This window comes from Canis lupus, chromosome 10 (genome assembly GCF_011100685.1).
Source record: "Canis lupus familiaris isolate Mischka breed German Shepherd chromosome 10, alternate assembly UU_Cfam_GSD_1.0, whole genome shotgun sequence".
Taxonomy (NCBI): Eukaryota; Metazoa; Chordata; class Mammalia; order Carnivora; family Canidae; genus Canis; species Canis lupus.
In genome coordinates, this window is record NC_049231.1 from 11,355,795 (window position 1) to 11,376,550 (window position 20,756).

The 20,756-nt window shown below is 50.0% G+C and overlaps 1 protein-coding gene across 2 annotated transcripts in view; it reads right to left on the bottom strand.

Annotated features, from left to right (window-relative positions):
* The window catches only part of CPM (carboxypeptidase M), a 73,675-nt gene that overhangs the window by 27,349 nt on the left and 25,570 nt on the right, over positions 1-20,756 (bottom strand). For both annotated transcript variants that reach the window (XM_038549968.1, XM_038549969.1), the window contains exon 3: positions 1,133-1,230. In XM_038549968.1, the coding sequence (XP_038405896.1) occupies positions 1,133-1,230 (98 nt within the window). The remainder of the gene's footprint in view (positions 1-1,132; positions 1,231-20,756) is intronic.

Sequence of the window (20,756 nt, forward strand, 5' to 3'; positions counted from 1 at the left end):
GTGCTCGCGCGGGGGGCCGCCCCCCCCCCCCCCCCGCAGGGCTCCAGCTAGGGAGGTGGGGGCCGCACCCACAGGGTGGCCGTGCAGCTTTTTTCTCCGCTCATGGAGAAGAGGCCTTTGGTCCCCAGCTCCTGGCTGTCATCCGCAGTGGGGCTTGGGGGCTTGGGGCTCGAGACTCTCTCTCAATTCCGAGGGGTGGGAGAGAGGATGCGGGCCCCGGGGTGGTTGGAGCCCCCGCTCAGGCCCCGGCTCCCGCGGAGCCGTCCCTGTCCCCAGCTCCCCGGGGCACCGGGAGCAGAGGGTCGAGGTGGCCGGTCCTCGGGGCCGCGGCTGGGACGCTCGGGGACAGCAGGCCTGGGTCCCGCCCGAAGCCCAGCAGCAGGGCCAGGAGGGTGTGTCGCAAACCAAACGGGGGCAGCTAAAGCGGAACAAAACCAGTTTGTCTTTGAGAAGTTGGGGGAGAGGCGGGCACTGGGATAGGGTTTGCGGGGAGGCTCCCTGGGTCGGTTGCGGGGCCCGAGGCTTTCAGAAGCCCAGGTGTTCCTGGGATCCCCTGCGTGAGGAACAGTCCAGCCCCCCGGGCTGGGGCACCCTGGTGCCCCTAGAGGTGGGAAGGCCCGCCGGGGAGGGGAGGGGTCAGGGGTCCAGGGAGGGGTCCAGGGAGGAGTCGGGGGCCTGGGGAGGGGTCCAAGGGGTCCAGGGAGGGGTCGGGGTAGCCGGGGAAGGGTCCGGGGAGGAGGTCTGGGGAGGGGTTGGGGGGCCCAGAGAGGGGTCCAAGGGGTCTGGGTAGGGGTCTGGGGGCCTGGGGGGGGTTCCAAGGGGCCTGAGGAGGGGTCCGAGGGGTTGGGGGCCAGGGAGAGGTCGGGGGGGGGCTGGGGAAGGGTGGAGAGGCCCAGGTAGGGGTCAGGGGTCCGGGGGCCCAGGGAGGGGTCCGGGGAGGAGTTGGGGGACCCAGGGAGGGGTTGGGGGAGGGGGGGCCATGCGGGCTCAGGCACCCTGCTCCCCCAGCCCCACGCAGGACCAGCTGCCGGGCCGTCGGGCCCGTTCCCTGCACCCTCTCGAAGGCCTCTCGGGGATGTGGGCGCTGCCCTCCGCATCCCCAGGGCGCTCGGAGTCCGGGCCGCACACGTACCTCGTCTCCGTGCATGTTTGCCACGTACTTGAACTCCGGGATCCCGACCCTGTGCTCCTTCGGGAAGCGCCCCACCACCAGGACCCACAGGTTCCTGCCTGTACAGCAAGGATAGAAAAGGATAGAAAAATAAGTTGTGTCCCGGGGGGCGGGGGGAGAAAGACCGACAGTCTGTGGGTCAGGCTCACAGTCCTGGGGGCCCCTCAGCCCAAGCCCTCCCCCTCCGGGCTCCCCGCTGATCCCAGGATGCGATTCCCAAGAATCCAACAAGCCTCAGGCTGCAGCCTCCGCATTTCCCCCAAATGCTGGTGCTTTGGAGAAACCACCCTGTGCCTTCGCTGGGTCCCCCGATGGCTGCGGTGGGTGGGGGGGCGCAGAGCCCTGGGCCTCGCATCGGGGTGGCTTCTTGGAGCACAGATGCCGCAGCCCCAATGAAAAAAAAAATCTTTAAAAAAATAAATCAAAAGATTTTATTTATCTGAGAAAGTGTGTGCACGAGCAGGGGGAGGAGCAGAGGAGAGGGAGAGACAGGCAGCCCAGGGCAGGCCTCCATCCCAGGGCCCTGAGATCATGAGCTGAGCCGACGGCAGACACTTGGCTGAGCCACCCAGGCGCCCCTTCCCCATTCATTCTTCATTTACTGTTAATATTTTAGGGAAGTTTTTCATGACAGGGTGACGCTTTAAATTTAGTAACTGCAGGATTTCTCAGAAAATACCCACAAAAAGCCGTTTATCGGAGTGATTAGAACAGAACCCGCATTAGCTCATACATTCCTTCACTTGGGACTACCGTATCCGGGCATTTTGGCAGGTGACCAGACTCCAGTGAGTTTCTGATCTAGTGGAGAATAGCAGCGTGCAAACACATAATTACATTAGCCGGTGACCTATACGGCCAAAGAAGTGGGTAGAAGTTACTGTTGTGTATGTAGAATCAAAGAAATGGTTCATTCTTTCCAAGGAGGGGGATCATGAAAAGGTTTACAGATCTACGAGTTTATAGATGCCTTCTGAGCAGGGTTTTGAAGAAGGTTCCCACGTTTGCCACGTGGACAAGTATAATCCGTCCAGTGATTTTCCATCAGAACCATTTCTTTTTTTTTTTTTTAAAGACTTTATTTATTCATAGAGATGAGGGGGGAGGGGGGCAGAGAGAGAAGCAGGCTCCATGCAGAGAGCCCGACGTGGGACTCGATCCAGGGTCTCCAGGATCACACCCTGGGCTGCAGGCGGCTCTAAACCGCTGCGCCACCGGGGCTGCCCCAGAACCACTTCATTAACCAGAACCTTCTATTGCCTGATATGAACTCTCAGGTCATCTAGAATTTCAATTCTACAAAGTTAATATTTTCATGTAAGCCCCTAGAGGTGGGAAGGGGATTTTTTTTTTAAGGCTGGGTGTGGAACCTACTTAAAAAAAAAACACACACAATAAAAAACACAGGCCTTGAACTCGCGACCCTGAGACCATGACCTGAGCTGAGATCAAAAATCAGATGCTTAACCGACTGAGCCACCCAGGCGCCCCAAGGAAGAGCTTTTTCTGAGTGAGCTAATAAACCTGGTTTTCTAGGTTTCCTTCTGAGGAATTCTTTTTTGGTAGCTCTTAATGCTTTTTAAGCTAGAATAATCATGGATTTGTACAGAAGAAGATTTAGTTGCTTCACAGGCAAGGGGGAAAATTCATTATCATCTCAACATAATATTTATAATGACATAACAACCAATTTGCAACAGCTGGTTTGTCACATAAGACTAGGGTAAGACAACAAAAGCTGGGCAGCCCCGGTGGCTCAGTGGTTTAGCGCCGCCTTCGGCCCTGGGCGTGATCCTGGAGATCCAGGATCGAGTCCCACATCGGGCTCCCTGCATGGAGCCTGCTTCTCCCTCTGCCTGTTTGTCTCTCTGTCTGTGTGTCTCAAATAAATAAAATCTTTAAAAAAAAAAAAAAAAGACAACGAAACCTGACTTGACACAGCTATCTGGTATCAATTGGCTTAAGGCAGGAGGGAGATCGATAAAACCTAAGTGAAAAAATACTTGGTGGGTAACTCAATCCCAATTTTAGCACAGATGGCCCCTAAATGAACTGCAAGATGAGAAATTTACCTTGAATAACCTCAGTGGCACAAAGTTTGAGAATGAAAACCAACCAATAACCCTGGAAGACCACAGCTTTGTTGTACAACCTGAAATCTGGCATCGTGATGCCCCCAGCTATGGTTTTCTTTTTTAAAATTCCCCTGGCTATTCGGGGTCTTTTCTGAATGTGAACTGGTGCAGCCACTCTGGAAAACTGTGTGGAGGTTCCTCAAAGAGTTAAAAATAGACCTGCCCTATGACCCAGCAATTGCACTGCTGGGGATTTACCCCAAAGATTCAGATGCAATGAAACGCAGGGACACCTGCACCCCGATGTTTCTAGCAGCAATGTTCACAATAGCCAAACTGTGGAAGGAGCCTCGGTGTCCATGGAAAGATGATGGATAAAGAAGATGTGGTCTCTGTATATAATGGAATATTCCTCAGCCATTAGAAATGACAAATACCCACCATTTGCTTCGATGTAGACGGAACTGGAGGGTATTATGCTGAGTGAAGTAAGTCAATCGGAGAAGGACAAACAGTGTATGTTCTCATTCATTTGGGGAATATAAATAATAGTGAAAGGGAATAGAAGGGAAGAGAGAAGAAATGAGTGGGAAATATCAGAAAGGGAGACAGAACATAAAGACTCCTAACTCTGGGAAACAAACTAGGGGTGGTGGAAGGGGAGGAGGAAGGGGGGAGGGGGTGACTGGGTGACGGGCACTGAGGGGGGCACTTGATGGGATGAGCACTGGGTGTTATTCTGTATGTTGTCAAATTGAGCACCAATAAAAAATAAATTTATTATTAAAAAAATAACCCTGGAACATATTCACACAAATGCTTTTGGAATGACAAGCGTCCTGAAGGCTTTTAACTCCCCTTTCCAACGAACACCGGCCACCCCTGGCTTAGACCAGAGCAAATGCACAAAGGACAAACTTGACGTTTCACAGCACGATTGCCAGCATAAGGTTAATTTAAACACCATCTTTTTCTTCCCCTATCAAGGTCGGAAAGGCTACCCTTATTTCCCCTTTCTAATACCTGGTGTGCTGAAGAGTTCTGAAATGCTTGGCCTTTCCCTTTACTACAAAGTAAATGAAACTTGAATTCCAAATATTTTATTATTTATTTATTTTATTTTAAGGATTTTATTTATTCATTTATGAGAGACAGAGAGAGAGAGAGGCAGAGACACAGGCAGAGGGAGAAGCAGGCTCCCGGTGGGGACCCCGATGTGGGACTCGATCCCGGGACCCCAGGATCATGCCCTGAGCCAAAGGCAGGTGCTCAGCCACTGAGCCCCCCAGGCGTCCCGGATTCCAAATATTTTTGTATCTATATTATATTCGGGAACTTGGGAGCTTGACACAAATCCCAGGGGTGTGACACAGGTGCCCAACACAGGGTGTGACACGGTTTGTTTGGAAGATCAGGAAACGCTTTATAACATCTAAGGATTCACAAAACCCCAAAGACAAGAACAGCAGGTGATAAGTGCCACAAAGTACTTTTTTAGGAGTTCAGGAGAAAGCAGATGGAGAAGTTTGGAGAATTAAGTACAGCTTCAAGAGTAGAAATGGGAGAAGTGTCATGCCCAGATCAGAGCCACCTGGATCCCTGTAAAAATGCCAACCCCCGAGCCCCATGCGCTAAATCAAATTCTAGGGGTAAAGCTCAAAACCTGCATTTAACAGGCTCCCTTGGTGATTCTGAGGCCCGTTAAAAATTGAAAGCTTGCTGAGACTGAGGCAGTGAATCTCCAGACAGATCGAGAGGCGCTTGATTTTTAGGCAAAACCATCTCATTTTGCATATAGTCACATGCTTCTATGTTAACAAAATAAACTTCTAATTTTTTTAACTGGCTGCTTAATATTTTAACACCTGACTATATTAGCACTTGCGTTCAGCCAATGCCCTTTTGTTAGGTGTTCAAAAATATGCAGTTTTATGCGAATCACAGCATCGCTGCCAAACTGACATACAGAATTTCTGACGACACTATTTCATCATGCAGAAGAAGTCAGAATACCCAATTGTATTACGTAGGGCCACGTACAACAGACTGCTCGTTAACAGACGAGCCTGCAAAGTGCACGGCGGCTCACCATGAGCGATGAGGGTTGGAGGACCGGGGCGGCGGGGGGGAAGCCAAGGAAAATTTTTCCCACTTCCCTATCCTTCCAGTTTTTTAAAAAACAAAACGCCAAATTCTATCAGAGCCTAAACAGCGGCCCCGGTGCTGAGCCCTGTTCCTGAGCCGCACAACAGCTCATGCAACACCCACAGTTTAGTGTTGAGGAAACCGACTTGGGTGGTGGCACCAGGCCCCAAACCTAGGTGTGTGATTTTTTTTTTTTTTTTTTTTTGTGGTGTGCGTGATTCTGAAACCCGTAATCCTCCGATGATGCCAGGCTGCTCTCACGGGCCTGAAAGTGCCGGGCGGGCCAGAGGCAGCCTCAGCGCGGGGCAAACGTTCCCAGCAGCTGTTTCAATGTCGTGTTGCTACGGTCACACCGGGGGCATCAGCCGGCTGCCACCTGGCTGCGACCCACTGAGCCAGGACGAGACCCCGGCCTGAGGGCTGGCACCCGGGTCAGGCTCTCTGCTCCCACGGTTTCCCACGGGGCGGCCTGGTCCCCGGGGGCTGCCGGGCTGATGAGGCTTGTCCGTGTGTCTGCGAGGCCACGACGCTCCGGTGTCCGGGGATGCGGCACCGCTGACCCCCCAGGTGCCCACCCGGGGCTAAGGCGGGCTCCGTGGGCTCTGCTAAGGCTGCTTCGCCTTCCCCAGGGGGAGCCAAACGCCTGACGCCACGGCCTCGATTTCACTGGTGCACGTTCCCGTTCACACGCTCACACTCACACACAGCTTAGCACACAGCTCCGAGGCCGCACGTTAGCTAGTGGCGGGGTGAACACAGCCCGCTGCCCACCCGAGCCACGTTAAACGCCTGGCCTCCAAACGTCATGTGTCTCCCGGCTCTGGAGTGGGGGGCAAAGAGGTTCCTGCCAAGGGGCTCATTCCAGAAACCACACACACACACACACACACACACACACACACACACACACACACGGGCAAACAGGGACCAAAAGCCAAGGTCTCCAGGTTGCCTCTGCTTGCTCGGCCACATCCTCATTCCCAGCTCACAGCCCGGGGGTGCTCACGCCCTGGTTTGTAAACCCGCCCCAACAGGGACCGCGCCCCTAAGCACAGTGCCGCGCTGCTCTAGCTCCCCACGATGTGCTCTAGCTCCCCACGATGTGCAAAATGTCAACGACGACCAGAAATATCAAGGGCGGGCGCCCCAGGCCTCAGGCATGGGTTGCGCTGTCGGGAACCCCCTCCCTCCCCCGCGGGGACCCGGACCCCGAGGAGGATGGTGAGGGCCCAGGAGGCGGCGTGGACACGGCCAGGCTATCACGCGCTCCCGTGGCTTTGCAGACAGCTCCCTGATTCCCGGACCGGGGCCTCGGCTCCCCGAGGGGGGATCTGGAGTGGGTGCGCCTCGGGGCACCCGGCGCTGGGGGCTTTCCCGGCATCGCTCGCCCTCTGCCCGTGGGAGCGACAGAAAACACCGGGCAACCCCCCACCCCGCACAGTCTGTCTGGGACCCCAGGTCACGCCCGTGCCCTCCCTCGGTGGCCAACCCCCGCGGCGCTCAGGTGGGGGTCAGGAGCACCCTGTCAAGAGCTGGTCCTCGCACAGCCGCAGTGACAGCCGCTGGATCCTCATGCGGCTGCTCTTGTCGGGGCCAGAGGGGCTCGGCGGCAGGGCCTGCGCTGCAGACGGGGACCAGGGCGCCCCGGGACCCCAGTGCTGCAGGGCCGGGGGAGCTGCCTGGAGGCGGCCGGGCGATGCCCACAGCCATGCAGGACCATGGGTCTGAGTGCAGGTTGCCATGCGGGGAACTCCCGGGCAGGAGTTCCTGCCGCCCTGGGGCGGTCCTGGTGCGGGGGCCCAGGGGCGCTGCGGGGGCCCAGGGGCGCTGCAGGCCCCACAGCCCGGGCCCCGGATCCGAAGCCTCAGCCCTGGCACTTTCCCAATAAGCCGCGGGCGGCAGATGCCAGGGGGCCGCCGCCTCTCGTCCTGGCACCCCGCATGCCGTCTGCCCGTGGCCAGGCCCGGACGAGGAGGTGGCGGTCCGCTGAGTATGCCAGCCCTGCCGTCCGGTCCTCCCCGGCCCATCCCCCTGGCCGGACATGACCCCCCACGGCCACCCCGGTCCTTCCCCAAGCCTGTGTATTTTCTTCTTCATGCATTTTTCATTAAGATCGTAAATTTAGGGGATCCCTGGGTGGCGCAGCGGTTTGGCGCCTGCCTTTGGCCCAGGGCGCGATCCTGGAGACCCGGGATCGAATCCCATGTCGGGCTCCCGGTGCATGGGCCTGCTTCTCCCTCTGCCTGTGTCTCTGCCTCTCTCTCTCTCTCTGTGACTATCATAAATAAAAAAAAAAAAAAAAAAAAAGATCGTAAATTTAGGGACATGGGGGCGGGGGGGGGGGAGGGGGGCTCAGCGGTTTGGCGCCTGCCTTTGGCCCAGGACGTGACCCCCGGGACCTGGGATCGAGTTCCACGTCAGGCTCCCCGCAGGGAGCCTGCTTCTGCCTCTGCCTGTGTCTCTCATGAATAAATAAATAAAATCTTAAAAAAAAAGATTGTAAATTTAATTATTCCCTTGCATAATGTCTGTCTTGACTAGAACGCAACATCCAGAGCACCCCCCGCGTGCTCACTATTTGTCGGGTTTGCGCGTTCAGCGCGCAGCTATGCTCTTAGCTAACAGTGCCTGGTGCGCAGCAGGTGGCCAATAAATGTCTACGCAGCCTTCCACGGTTACTGAAGCGGCTCCAGGACTACTTCTTTGTAAAGGCTGGCACATCAGATCCAAATTCCTCCCTCGTCCTACCTCCGCCCAGACTGTTCACCACCTGCGGACAGGTGCTCTCACCGGCAGCAGGCCCCTCGCTGTGCCCCCTGGCTCAGCCTCGTCCTTGCTGCTGACCATCTTGCCCTAGAACACGTCACTGGACTTTCAGCCTTTTCAAATCCTGTGCATTCCCCAAAACCTAATTCCAGAAGTTTCCCCGGATTGCTCAGATCCACGCTGATTTCTCCTCTAAGGTATTTCTATAAAATGACACTGCACACTTTGGTGTTAGAAGAACATCCGGGGCAGTGATGGCTCCATAAAACCCAACTCTCCCTTTCGGTTGGTTTTCTAAGGGTTTCACATGAACAGTCTTGTTTTCTCAACAGTGTTGTCGGCACGGCTTGCGCGGTCAGAGCCCCCTCTCTTGGCTGCCGTACACCATGGCCAGCCACCAGGGTTCAGGTGGGGCCAGCAGGGGCCTGGGTCACTACGGTTGACGCCACACCCGGGGCCTTGTTGAGCTCAGGTGTGGTCACCTACTCTGGCCCATGAGATGTGGGTGGAAATGACACACGTGGCATTTCTGGGAAGAAGCTACAGGAGCCGTGTAGGGTGGCCACCTCCTTTGGCTCCATCGCAAGACAGGCAGCATTTGGCAGAAGCTGCTCGGTCAGCCTAGGTCCTGGGGGAAGACGGCAGGGAACAGGGTCACAACTGACCTGTGATACACGTGTAATGTGAGAAAGATATAAGCCTTCATGTTGTTGTCATCACCCATTGAGATTTGGGGTTTTAAAAGTTTCTGGGGTAGAGTTTAGCTTCTCCTATCTGTTACGCCCTCCGTAACAAACCCACCCCAAGGGATCCTTCCCGCCACCGAATGCTCATCATTCTTAAGACAAAACACTGGTTATCTGCAATTTTTTCCCCCCAGACAGGTTTTGTGGGGATGACACAGAGGTGAGGAAAGTTTAAAAACATTGCTTTAAAACTGCTCACGTGGGGAGGGGGCGCCTGGGTGGTTGAGCCAGTTAAGCCATCAACTCTTGGTTTGGGCTCAGGTTGTGATCTCAGGGTGGTGGGATCGAGCCCCACGTCAGACTCCATGCAGGGCGTGGAGTCTGCTCTCTCTCCCTCTCCCTTTGCAACCCCTGCACCCCACCCCATGCCTGTGCTCACTCTAAATAATAATAATAAATAATAATAATATCATGGTAAGACATCATTGGCAAAGCCTATCTCTTAGGATTTTTTTCCCCCCGGATCATCTCATCATATCTGCCTGTATCATCAAATAGTATTTGTACATAGACACGACTCCAGAGCTGAAATAATACTTTGAGTTCCAGAAGTGCAAAGTTGGACATGAATCGACAAAAATGGGCAAGAAAGGACCTAAATACATGTCACATGGAAGCAACGTGGGATGGCCTGAAGCCAGGTAAACCAATGCACTAAAGCACAGGCATAGGCAAAGCGGTAGCCCCGGTGGCTCCTGGAACCCAGGCCTGCCTGACCTCAGGAGCCAGAAACAGGCCAGCAAAGGCTTTGCTAACCCACGGCTAGGAGACCGAGCTGAGAGCAGCAGCCAGCACCGTAGCCAGCAGCTGCAGCCCTGCTGGACTAAGTGCTTCCCTGCTTACAGATGCTTCTGGAAGGCCTGGTCCGGGCCTGACAAAAAGCAGATACATCTTCACCGTGAAAGCTACTGTCCCGTACAAAGGCTTAGTCTTCCATTTCCCCATTTATTCATTCAATAAATAGGTATGGGGTCCCGAGCCTGAGTCTGGCATTTAGTCAGCTGGAACAATTGTAAGTCACTGATGATACTGGCCTGAAAAACACTGATTTTCTATTTTTTTCAAGTACTTTGGGATGTCATTTTTTTTTTTTTTAAGTAATCTCTACACCCAACATGGGGCTGGAACTCACAACCCTGTGATCAAGAGTTTCACCCTCTGTTGACTGAGCCAGCCGGGCTGTCCCCTGATTTTCTGATTTCTGAGGTCACTCTCATCATTTGGGGGGAAAAAAGTCCACATGAAGCACAATGTCTTATAAACTTTCCATTATTTGGAAGGAGGGGTCAATCAAATGTGAATCAAATCCCATGGCTCGGGATCCCTGGGTGGCGCAGCGGTTTGGCGCCTGCCTTTGGCCCAGGGCACGATCCTGGAGACCCGGGATCGAGTCCCACATCGGGCTCCCCGTGCATGGAGCCTGCTTCTCCCTCTGCCTATGTCTCTGCCTCTCTCTCTCTCTGTGACTATCATAAATAAATAAAAATTTAAAAAAAATTTAGAAAAAAAAAAAACAAATCCCATGGCTCTGCTGCTTATCCTGCAATAGTTCCCCAGGGCATTAAGATAGAACCCAAGCCTTCAGCATGGCACGTCTGTCCTCAGTCTGTCCACTTGCTGCCTCAGCATCCTCCCCACAACCACAATCCCATACACCAGGCTCTAGGCATTCTTAATTATGTGTCGTCCTCAAAGGAGCCAACCACCTGCTCCTTTAGAAAGGACCTAAATACATGTCACATGGAATGCATGCTATTTCTTCATAATGGATAAATAATCCTCTGTCCACCCACCAAAGCAGCTACCTTCCACTGGCCTTTTCAAGGCTCAACCAAAAAGCCAACACTTTTCCCCTTCTCCTCCTCCCTTGGTCCTATCCCTTGCCAGCCTGAGTTACTCTCCCTTCTGAACCTTCATGGGACTTTTGCAGCCTCTCTCCTAACGCTTATTGAAACCACAGGTTTTCCTGCAACAAGGGATGGTGTATCTTTGGGCTTGCAGAACCTCATACAGTGCCTGGCACATACGTAGTAGACGATCGATACATGATCGTTGAGTGGATTGGTGACTGGATAAATTAACAACAACTCAGAAGTCCAGTTGGAGCTACGGTCACCCCTGGTCCAGAGACTAGATGGAAAAGTCTGCAGCTAGTCTACAAAGTACCATTTGGGTGGGATCTGAAAAGAATCCAATTTCCTAGACTGCAATCCCAAAGCACATGAACCCTCTTGGAGCATTACCATGGGAGTGTGCGGATGTCCAAACCAAATATCTGGCTTTGAGTGAGACTCTTCCCACATTATGGGAGTTGGGATCTCATCTGCTTACACATTTGTCCCGAAGCGTGGCACTAATGTTCTGAAATGATATCTAGGTTCCATATTATTTCTTCCTGAACAGGTGAATGGGATGGGAGAGGGTGTTGGAGATTTCAGTTTCCAAGTCAAGGATTCTTCTGATTGCTGAGAGACATTTCCTTGTTTCATTGAAAAACAGGAAAAACTTGAAGATGCATTGAGTTCGGGTAAACTTTCTTTTCTTCTTAAATTTCAAAACTAGTCACGACTCCCAGAGAAGCAGAGCATCTTGTCTTATTAATCATCAACCAGCAACCCAAACAAGAGGATCCTAGGAAATTCCTCTGCTTTTCTGCTCTGGCAAATCTACCCTCATGAGTCCTCCCGCTCTATTCCCAGGTCAGAGGCTGAATCTGTTCCCCTTCCTCTAAACATTTTAGTTTTTGAGCTGTAAATTATAAGAAGTTTTTAAAAATTGAGTTTTAAGAACTGGCCATCATTCTCATACCCCAACCACCGTAATCTCCCTATATTCCTCTCTAGTTTTCGTCGTCGTCTTTTTTTTTTTTTTTTTTCATATAGAGACAGGAAACTTGTTTTTGAATCCCCAAAGTGAAAACCTCTAGAGGCTTCATACTATAAAAAGCTGAGAACTTCCCTTTTTGGTCCCCGGGGAGAGAAGTCAAACGTAATCAGATCATCACAGTTGAGCAATCATAGTAGCCACGTTGACTATTAACTTAAAACGCAAACAGGACTTAAGGAGATTTTTAAAATCTTATTTTAAAGGATGCAATAATTACAGCTAGTGCTACTCATTAATTGTCCATTTGAGAGTTCTCCTTGATGGTGCGTCAGGAGCGTGCTCAGTCGGTATTGATGTTCCAGTTCTTTCTTCCCAGTTGTTTGGATTTCTTAGGAGTTCCTGTAGGTGTCACAGAGCTGTGATTTGTGAGGAGGTCAATGCAGATCCATCTGACCCAGAAAAAGATCATTTGCTGGAGGCTGGCTTCTCCTTCCTGCCTATTTATTATGACCCTAAAAAAACTCATCTTTTAGTGGCAAGGAATAATGGCAATTTATTATAGGTTTCCTTATGAGCTACTTGGGAGGACAGAACTTTTCCTTTCCATCATCCCACTCCCTGCACCTGTGCCCTAAAACACTTTCATTTGAGAGTGAAGTGGGCCGGAGTCGGGACAGAAGGATGTGGAGCCCCTGACAGCAGGAGGAGCCCTGCAGTCGCCAACCCGAGATGAGGTTCCTTCAAGGACTCCACTCAGCCAAAAGCCAGGGCACCTGATGGATTGGTGGGATTAACGAAGGTGGACTTCTCACTAGTACCGCTGTTCTGAGATTTAAATCTCGTAAAGGAATCAATAGTTTAGTAAAGACATCAAAACCAGTATTTCAGTGACACACCATCTGCCTCGAAACAGCATCTGGATTTATTTTATTTAAATTCAATTAACATATAATGTATTATTGGTTTCAGAGGTAGAGCTCAGTGAGTCCTCAGTCTTATTTAACACCCAGCGCTCATTACATCAGGTGCCCTCCTTAATCCCCATCACCCAGTTATCCCATCCCCCCACCCCTCCCCTCCAGCAACTCTGTTTCCTATGATTAAGAGTCTCTAATGGTTTGTCTCCCTGATTTCATCTTATTTTTTCTTCTCTTCCCCTATGATCCAGTTTTGTTTCTTAAATTCTGCATATGAGGGAGATCATATGGTAACTGTATTTTTCTGATTGACTTATTTTCCTCAGCATAATACCCTCCAGTTCCATCCACGGTGCTGTAAATGACAAGATTTCATTTTTTTTTTTGATGGCTGAGTAATCTTCCATCGTGTGTACACACACACACACACACACACACACACACACCCCACATCTTCTTTATCCATTCATCTGTCAATAGACAGCATTTGGGATTTCTTAAAAGATACTCAGTATCCCTATGGCGGCACTCTATATACTGACGCAGGTTCTAGAATCAAATTGCCAGGGTTTAACCCCTGGCCACTTATTAGCCATGTGGTATTGGGCAAGTTGCTTAATCTGCCTGACTGGATCAGTTTTATTGTCTTTGTTATGGGATTAAGAATACTCACACCTCATGGGGCTGCTCTCTTTTAATCCCCACAAGCTTTACGGACAGTGCCAGAAACGTGGTAAGCGCACGTCTGCTGGAGGGCCTCAAGTGCACAGAACTGGCTGAGGACAAACTTTAGGCTCTAGCAGGTGACGCAACAGTGGAGCAATTAAAGAAAAATTTCAAATGTAAAGTGTCCATACATATGGATAGAGACCTTTTGCCAAGAGTCAACAGCAATGTATGTTCCAGAAGATCTGCAGCTCAGATATGCTCAGAAAGACCAATACCCACTTAAGGGTTTTTTTTTGTTTGTTTGTTTGTTTTTTAAATAGAAGGATGGACCCACAAAGTAGAAGGGGTTATCTTGAGAAAACAGGTCCTTCAAAATCTGTTAGCAAACAGTCACAAACATTCTCATCACCAGACATCCAGTGAGTTTACTTTTTCAATCCCAGCCCTGAGTCCCATGGAGAATTCCCAGGATGAGATGCCTGAGGTTGGTGTCAAGCCTGGAATCTGCACGCACACAGGGCCAGAGGGCAGGTTAGGAAACCGGTCACCTCAGCTAATTGCGCTGAACCATTAACCATAAACACGTCTTTCACGTCTTCTTACGTGTCTTATTGCCAAAGGGATTGAAGCCATCACACAGATTTTTTTTTTTAAACTATCTCCAGGCTAATGAGGCTGAAAACCACGTTAGGATTTCCAGTCTGGAGAGGCTCCAACTCATCCCTGAAAGAGCACAACCCAAGAGCTTGTAGATAAAGAATTGGCTCATTAAGGAACCAATGACATAAAACTGGTTCAATAGGAGTGGGTCGAAGTCAACAAAAGGGAGGGGACTGTCCCAGATTATGAGACTCCAAGAGACATTAACACAATATGCAACGTGTGGACTTTGACTGGATCCTTAAGGAAAAAAAAAAAACCCACAAAAAACCCATAAGTTATACAAAGGCATTCTTGGGATCATTGGAGAACTTTTAAATGGAATATGTTATTCATTAATATTTTTGTTAGTTTAATAACGGTGTGTTGTGGTAAGGTAGGATGAAGTCATTTTTTGGTGACGCATGCTGAAGTCTTTAGAGACAATGTGGCATGCCACTTACCATTTCTAATAGGTTAGCAAAACCGATAGAACTCAGACAAGGCAAATGTGGTTCTACATGAAGACTGTGTGAATATTTATTTTGCTACGTTTGCAATTTTTCTATAGGTTTGAAAAACTGCAAAATAAAGAGCTGGGGAGAAGGGAGGTTTCAAAACAGTAAAGGTGAGGGATCATGGCCTGACCCACTGGCTCCTGCAGTGTATGAAGGTGAGACGCAGGATGGAGGAAAGTCAGAGTTGTTCACCTGAAAGGTGAGGCCATCAGGAAGGGAGTGGGGGCCTGGAGGAAAAAAAAAGTCACAGGATGCCTTTTCCCAAAGAAAACACAGAATTATTCTCCAAAAGGAGTTAAGAAATTACTAGGTCCACTACCTCAAACCAAAGCACCGAGTTAGCTTCTTACAGCTCCACAAATAAGAAAAATCATCCCAGTGTAAACATGAATGTGAACTAAAGGACTTTTTTTTTTTTAATTTTTACCACAACCGGAAAACAAACCACAAAAATATTTTTACACACATGATTTATGTAACCATTGAGCCTTCGGATCCCCAAGCCATGAAGCCCACAAAGGCCAAGTGACTAACATAGGATACAAATAAGGAATCGGGAAAGCCTGGGTGTTGGGCAGCTGAATCATGACTCCCATCTCTTCCTCAAGATTGGACTTCGGATCAGGGGGAAAAAGGAATGTAAATGGTTGGAATTCTTCTATCTGCCTCAATTTGATCACCATTTCCCTGCAGGCCTTTGTTGGAACAGAGCAGCAAAACTATTACGGGGGAGGGAAGGTGAGGGGGGGCAGGGACAGTGGCTGCTGAGCTGCCCAGTCTGAGTGACAAGGGCCTACCACTGTCACTCGGCCCCACAGACACTCAGGAGAGGCCCTACTTGACCCCACGGACGTCAGTGCAGGGCCACAGGTTTGTGGCTTTCACAGGTCCTTTCAATTTATCCTTTAACAACAACAACAAAACCACAGCATGTATTTGCTTCTTAGGTCAATGAACCTGAGAAGCTATATGATTATCACTCGAGCACTTTCAAAGTAGTGGTGGATATGAGATTTACTTACATTTCTGTTTCTGTTCATTTTTAATGCAGCCAAGAATATGAACATACTTCAACACTATAGCTCTGGGTGGTACCCAGCACCATCAGCTGGTGCTAATTTTTTAAATAAGATTTTATTTATTTATTCCTGAAAGACCCAGAGAGAGAGAGGCCGAGACACAGGCAGAGGGACAAGCAGGCTCCCTGCGGGGAGCCCAATGGGGGACTTGATCCCAGGACCCGGGGATCACTCCGAGCCCAAAGCAGATGCTTCAACCACCGAACCACCCAGGCATCCCTGGTGCTAATTTTTTTTTTTTTTAAAGATTTTATCTTTGGGGTGCTTAGGTGGCTTGGTCAAATAAGCATCTGACTCTGGCACAGGCCATAATCATCTCAAGGGGGGTCATGGGATCAAGCCCTGTGTCAGGCTCTCTGCTCCATGGGGAATCTGCTTGTCCCTCTCCTTCCACTCCTGCCTTGGGCTCAAACTCTTTTTCTAATTCTCTCTCAAGTAAATAAATCTTAAAAATATAAAAATGAAAATAAAGATGTTATTTTTAAGTAATCTCTTAACCCAATGTGGGGCTTGAACTCATGACCCCGAGACCAAGAGTGGCGGCTCCACCCCAGGAGGCGCCCCAGCTGGTGCTGATTAATTCCTCTAACAAAGTAGCAGTTTGCTTGTCCCTATTGTCACAAAGTGGACACAAATACAAACACTGGCTTAAACAGAGCCAGCGCCCAGGCACTGAGGGCCTTGCCACAGCCCTACCTGGGAAACCGTGGACACGCTTCTCAGGCTTACGAAGCGATGGGCCGAGGAGGGTCCTGCACGATGTCACAGGGGTCACAGCTCACTGCCCTCGGAGGAGTTTCCGCTCATCTTGGGCATTTCCAGGGTTTCACTGAGAGTTTGATCATTAGGATTGCCAAGGAAGGGGCCTATTTAAGTGATGTCTTATTGTGAAGTCGGAGGAACAACTCGAAAACTTTAGGGAATCCTATCTGCTTAAAATATTGGTATTTTACATACTTTCCAGGGCATTTTTCATGCACTTCATCAGAGTAGTTAGTCCTTACAGGAGCCCCCGGGATGCGTAAGGCAGGCATCACTGTCCTCGTTCTACAGGCAGGGGAACGGGCTGGGCCTTGGAGCCTAAGTGGTTTTTGTTTTTGTTTTTTTTAAAGATTTATTTATTTATTTACGTTAGACAGAGAGAGAGGCAGAGACACAGGAGGAGGGAGAAGCAGGCTCCATGCAGGGAGCCCGACATAGGACTCGATCCTGGGACTCCAGGATCGTGCCCTGGGCCAAAGGCAGGTGCTAAACCGCTGAGCCACCCAGGGATCCCCGCCTAAGTGGTTTTTATTTGCTTCACACTAAGACCGATGTTTGGCCTACGGGGCTCCTCCGAGTGGAGAAATCGTTGCCAGCTCAGCTGAGATAGTTACTGTCCTTAACCCGAGAACTTGAGGCGTCTCGCTTCCTAACCCATGGGGTATCTAACTCCCAAGATGAACAAGAGCTTCATCTTCCTCACTCCTTTCCCCACCCCACAAGAGCAACTTGTGTGTCTGTGTTGTATGTGGTGTGTGTACGTATGGCCTGTGTTGGGGAGTGTGGGCTGTGTGTGTGTGTGTGTGTGTGTGTGAGACCCATGTGAGGCCTGTGTTTTTATGTTGTATTTGTTGTGTGTGTGTGATGTATATGTGTGACCTGTGTGTGTTGTTTGGGGGGTATGTGTGGTGTATGTGGCGTATACAGGAGTGTTTTGCAGTTGTGGGTGTTGTGTGATGCGGGTGTGGTAATTGTAGTGTATGTCTTGTGTATGGTGTATATGAATGGGTGGTATATATGTGGTGTTGTGTGGTGTATATGAGTGCTATTGTGGTGGTGTGAGTGGTATTATTGTGGTGTGTGTTTGGTGTATGTGGTGTGTGCACTGATATGCCACACACACCTCACATACACAACAAATACCACACAGAGCACAAAAAACATACCGCAAACACACAACATGCATGTACTCTATACACATGACACTTGTACATGCATGAAGACACAACACAACAACCACACACCTTACGCTCGATGTGCTTCTATACCACATACACCACACTCACAATGACCACACATACATCACACAGAGCACACATGACGCGGAGAGGGCCACCAATACACACACCCCACACAAACCACAAATACACCCCACAACCCCACAGGTACATCATACGCTCACCACATATGACACACGCACACATCACACAATGCACGGATGCCACACACACCACTCAGACACCACACACGCAGTACACAGACACAGAAGCAACTCTTAAGTCACTTCTCCAATGGCGACACGCACCTCCTTGGATTCATCAAGGAGAGACGTCTTCTGGAAAGTCATGTGCTGATTTTGGGTCTGTCGGAGCTTCGAGAAACTAACTGCTTACCGTTCGAAAATCCACTTTATCTGGGGCATTTACCAAAAGGAAATACACGAATTCAAAAAGACCTATGCACGTCTAGGGTTACTGCAGGGCCACTAGCGATGGGAGGGTACGGAAGCAGCCCAAGCGTCCGGCGGCCGACAAATGGCTAAAGACGCGGTGTGTGTACGGACAACTAGACTCAGCCCTAGGAAAGGAGGAGATCTTGTCATTTGTGACAACACACGCGGGCCCACAGGGTATGAAGCGAAGTGAGATAAGTCAGAGAAAGAGAAATATCCTAGGATTTCACGGATATGTGGGATCTAAAAAACAAAACAGATGAATAAACAAAAGGCAGACACAGACCTATAAATACAGAGAACTTAGGGTTGCCAAGGTCAGGGGTGGGGATGGGCAAAATGGGTGGAGGGGAGGGGGGTACAGGCCTCCGGTTACAGAATGAATATGTCGGGATGCCTGGGTGGCTCAAGGTGTGACCCCGGGGTCCCGGGATCGAGTCCCACATCGGGCTCCCTGCATGGATGCATGGAGCCTGCTTCTCCCTCTGCCTGGGTCTCTGCCTCTCTCTGTGGGTCTCTCATGAATAAATAAATAAAATCTTAAAAAAAAAAAAGAATGAGGATGTCATTTGGATGAAAGCACAGCACAGGGAATACAGTCAATGCTAATGTGACGGCTTTATGTGGGGAAAGAGGGTGGTTGGCTTGTGGTGAGTGTAACATACGGACTTGTTGAATCAGTATGTCGTACACCTGAAACTAGTGCAACGTTGTGTGCCAACTACACCTGATATTTATTTATACATATATACACCTGAATTTAAAAGGAAACGTTTTAGGCCGCTTTCCTACCCCCTCAAAAAACAAAGTCAATGTTATTTGCGAAGCAGGCCTGCACACACACACACAGGAACCAGCATTTTTTTTTTTTTTTTTTTTTTTAGGAACCAGCATTTATTTTCGAAATTGCTAAATTTCCCAACTATTTCTCTGGCTGCATATCTAGCGCTGGCTCCCCTTACGTCTTTTCTAAGCTGAAGACCGTGGCTTTACCGATGCCACCTTGTACTTGTATCTACAGCTTTTGCTCAATATGCCTAAAGCAGCAGCAATGAGCCGTCAGGCTCTGGACCGCCTGCCAGAGTAGATCCAAGGTTGCGTGGGCTATTTTAAGGTCAGAAAATCTCTCAGGACCACCTCTTTGGCTTTATCAAACTATCGAACTGTATAATTAAGCTTACGTCTCAGGTAACCTCCCCTTTAAAATGTGGGCTGAGAAGCATGAGGAAATGCAGCTGCTAATAAGCCACCTGAGTTTACTCACCCATTTTTTAAGCACATCTTATCTTGATCTTTGGTAGTTTATAAGATATTTAGCAATTCATGCCCTGCCAATTTCACAAGGATATGAGGCAGCTGGGTCACAGAGCACATTGCCCACTGGCAATTCTTTCTCAAGAAAGAATGGGCCAAACAGACGCATGAAAAAATGTTCCGCGTCACTCGGCATCGGGGAAATATAAATCAAAACCACAAAGAGACACCACCTCACACCTGTCAGAATGGCTCAGATGAGCAACTCAGGAAACAGGTGTTGGCGAGGATGCAGAGAAAGGGGAGCCCTCTTGCACTGTTGGTGGGAAGGCAGGCTGGTGCAGCCGCTCTGGAGAACCATGTGGAGGGTCCTCAGGAAGCTGAAAATAGAGCTGCCCTACGACCCAGCAACTGCACTGCTGGGGATTTACCCCTAAGATACAAATGTAATGATCCGAAGGGGCACCTGCACCCCAGTGTTTAGAGCAGCGATGTCCACAAGAGCCAGACTATGGAAAGGGCCCAGATGTCCATGGGCAGATGAATGGATAAAGAAGATGTGGTCTGCAGACACACAATGGACTATCACTCAGCCATCAGAAAGAATGAAATCTTCCCACTTGCAGTGACGTGGATGGGACTGGAGGGCATTATGCTGAGTGATAGAAATCAATCAGAGAGAGCCAATTATCCTATGATCGCCCTCATCTGTGGAATTTAAGAAACAAAACAGAGGATCATAGGGGGAGGGAGGGCAAAATAAAACAAGATAAAATCAGAGGGAGACAAACCGTAAGAGACTCTTAATCACAGGAAATAAACGGAGGGCCTCTGGAGGCGGGGGAGGGCATGGGGTAACTGGGTGATGGGCACTAAGGAGGGCACGTGCTGTAATGAGCACTGAGTGTTGTAGCAACTGATGAATCACTAAATTCTACCTCTGAAACTAATAATACAGTATATGTTAAATTTCAATAAAAAAATTTTAAGGGAAGCCTGGATGGCTCAGTGGAGTGTCTGCCTTCGGCTCAGGGCGTGACCCCGGGGTTCTGGGTTCGAGTCCCACATCGGGCTCCCTGCGTGGAGCCTGCTTCTCCTTGTCTCTGCCTCTCTCTGGGTCTCTGGTGAACAAATTTAAAAACCCTTAAAAATTTTTTTTATATAAAGGAGAGCACGTGTCATGATGAGCCCTGGGTGATGTATGGAAGTGACAGACACTACATTGTACCCCTGAACCTAATATTACACCGGATGGTAACTATACTGGGATTTTAAAAAAAACAACTTCTCTATGTAGCAGCATTTAAAAAAAAAAAAGTCCCAGAGCTTCTCAAGGGCACTGACTGCTTAAAAAAAAAAAGAGCGGCCCAGACGCGGGTCCGAAGGCCCAGGACAGACTGCAGGCGCGGGAATGCACGAGGCCCCCACCTTTCCACGGGCGCTGACCCAGGAAGCTGGGGGCGAAGGCTCGCAATCCAAGGGGGCCATCCGGGGCGCTTGGTGACTCTGCTCTGCGC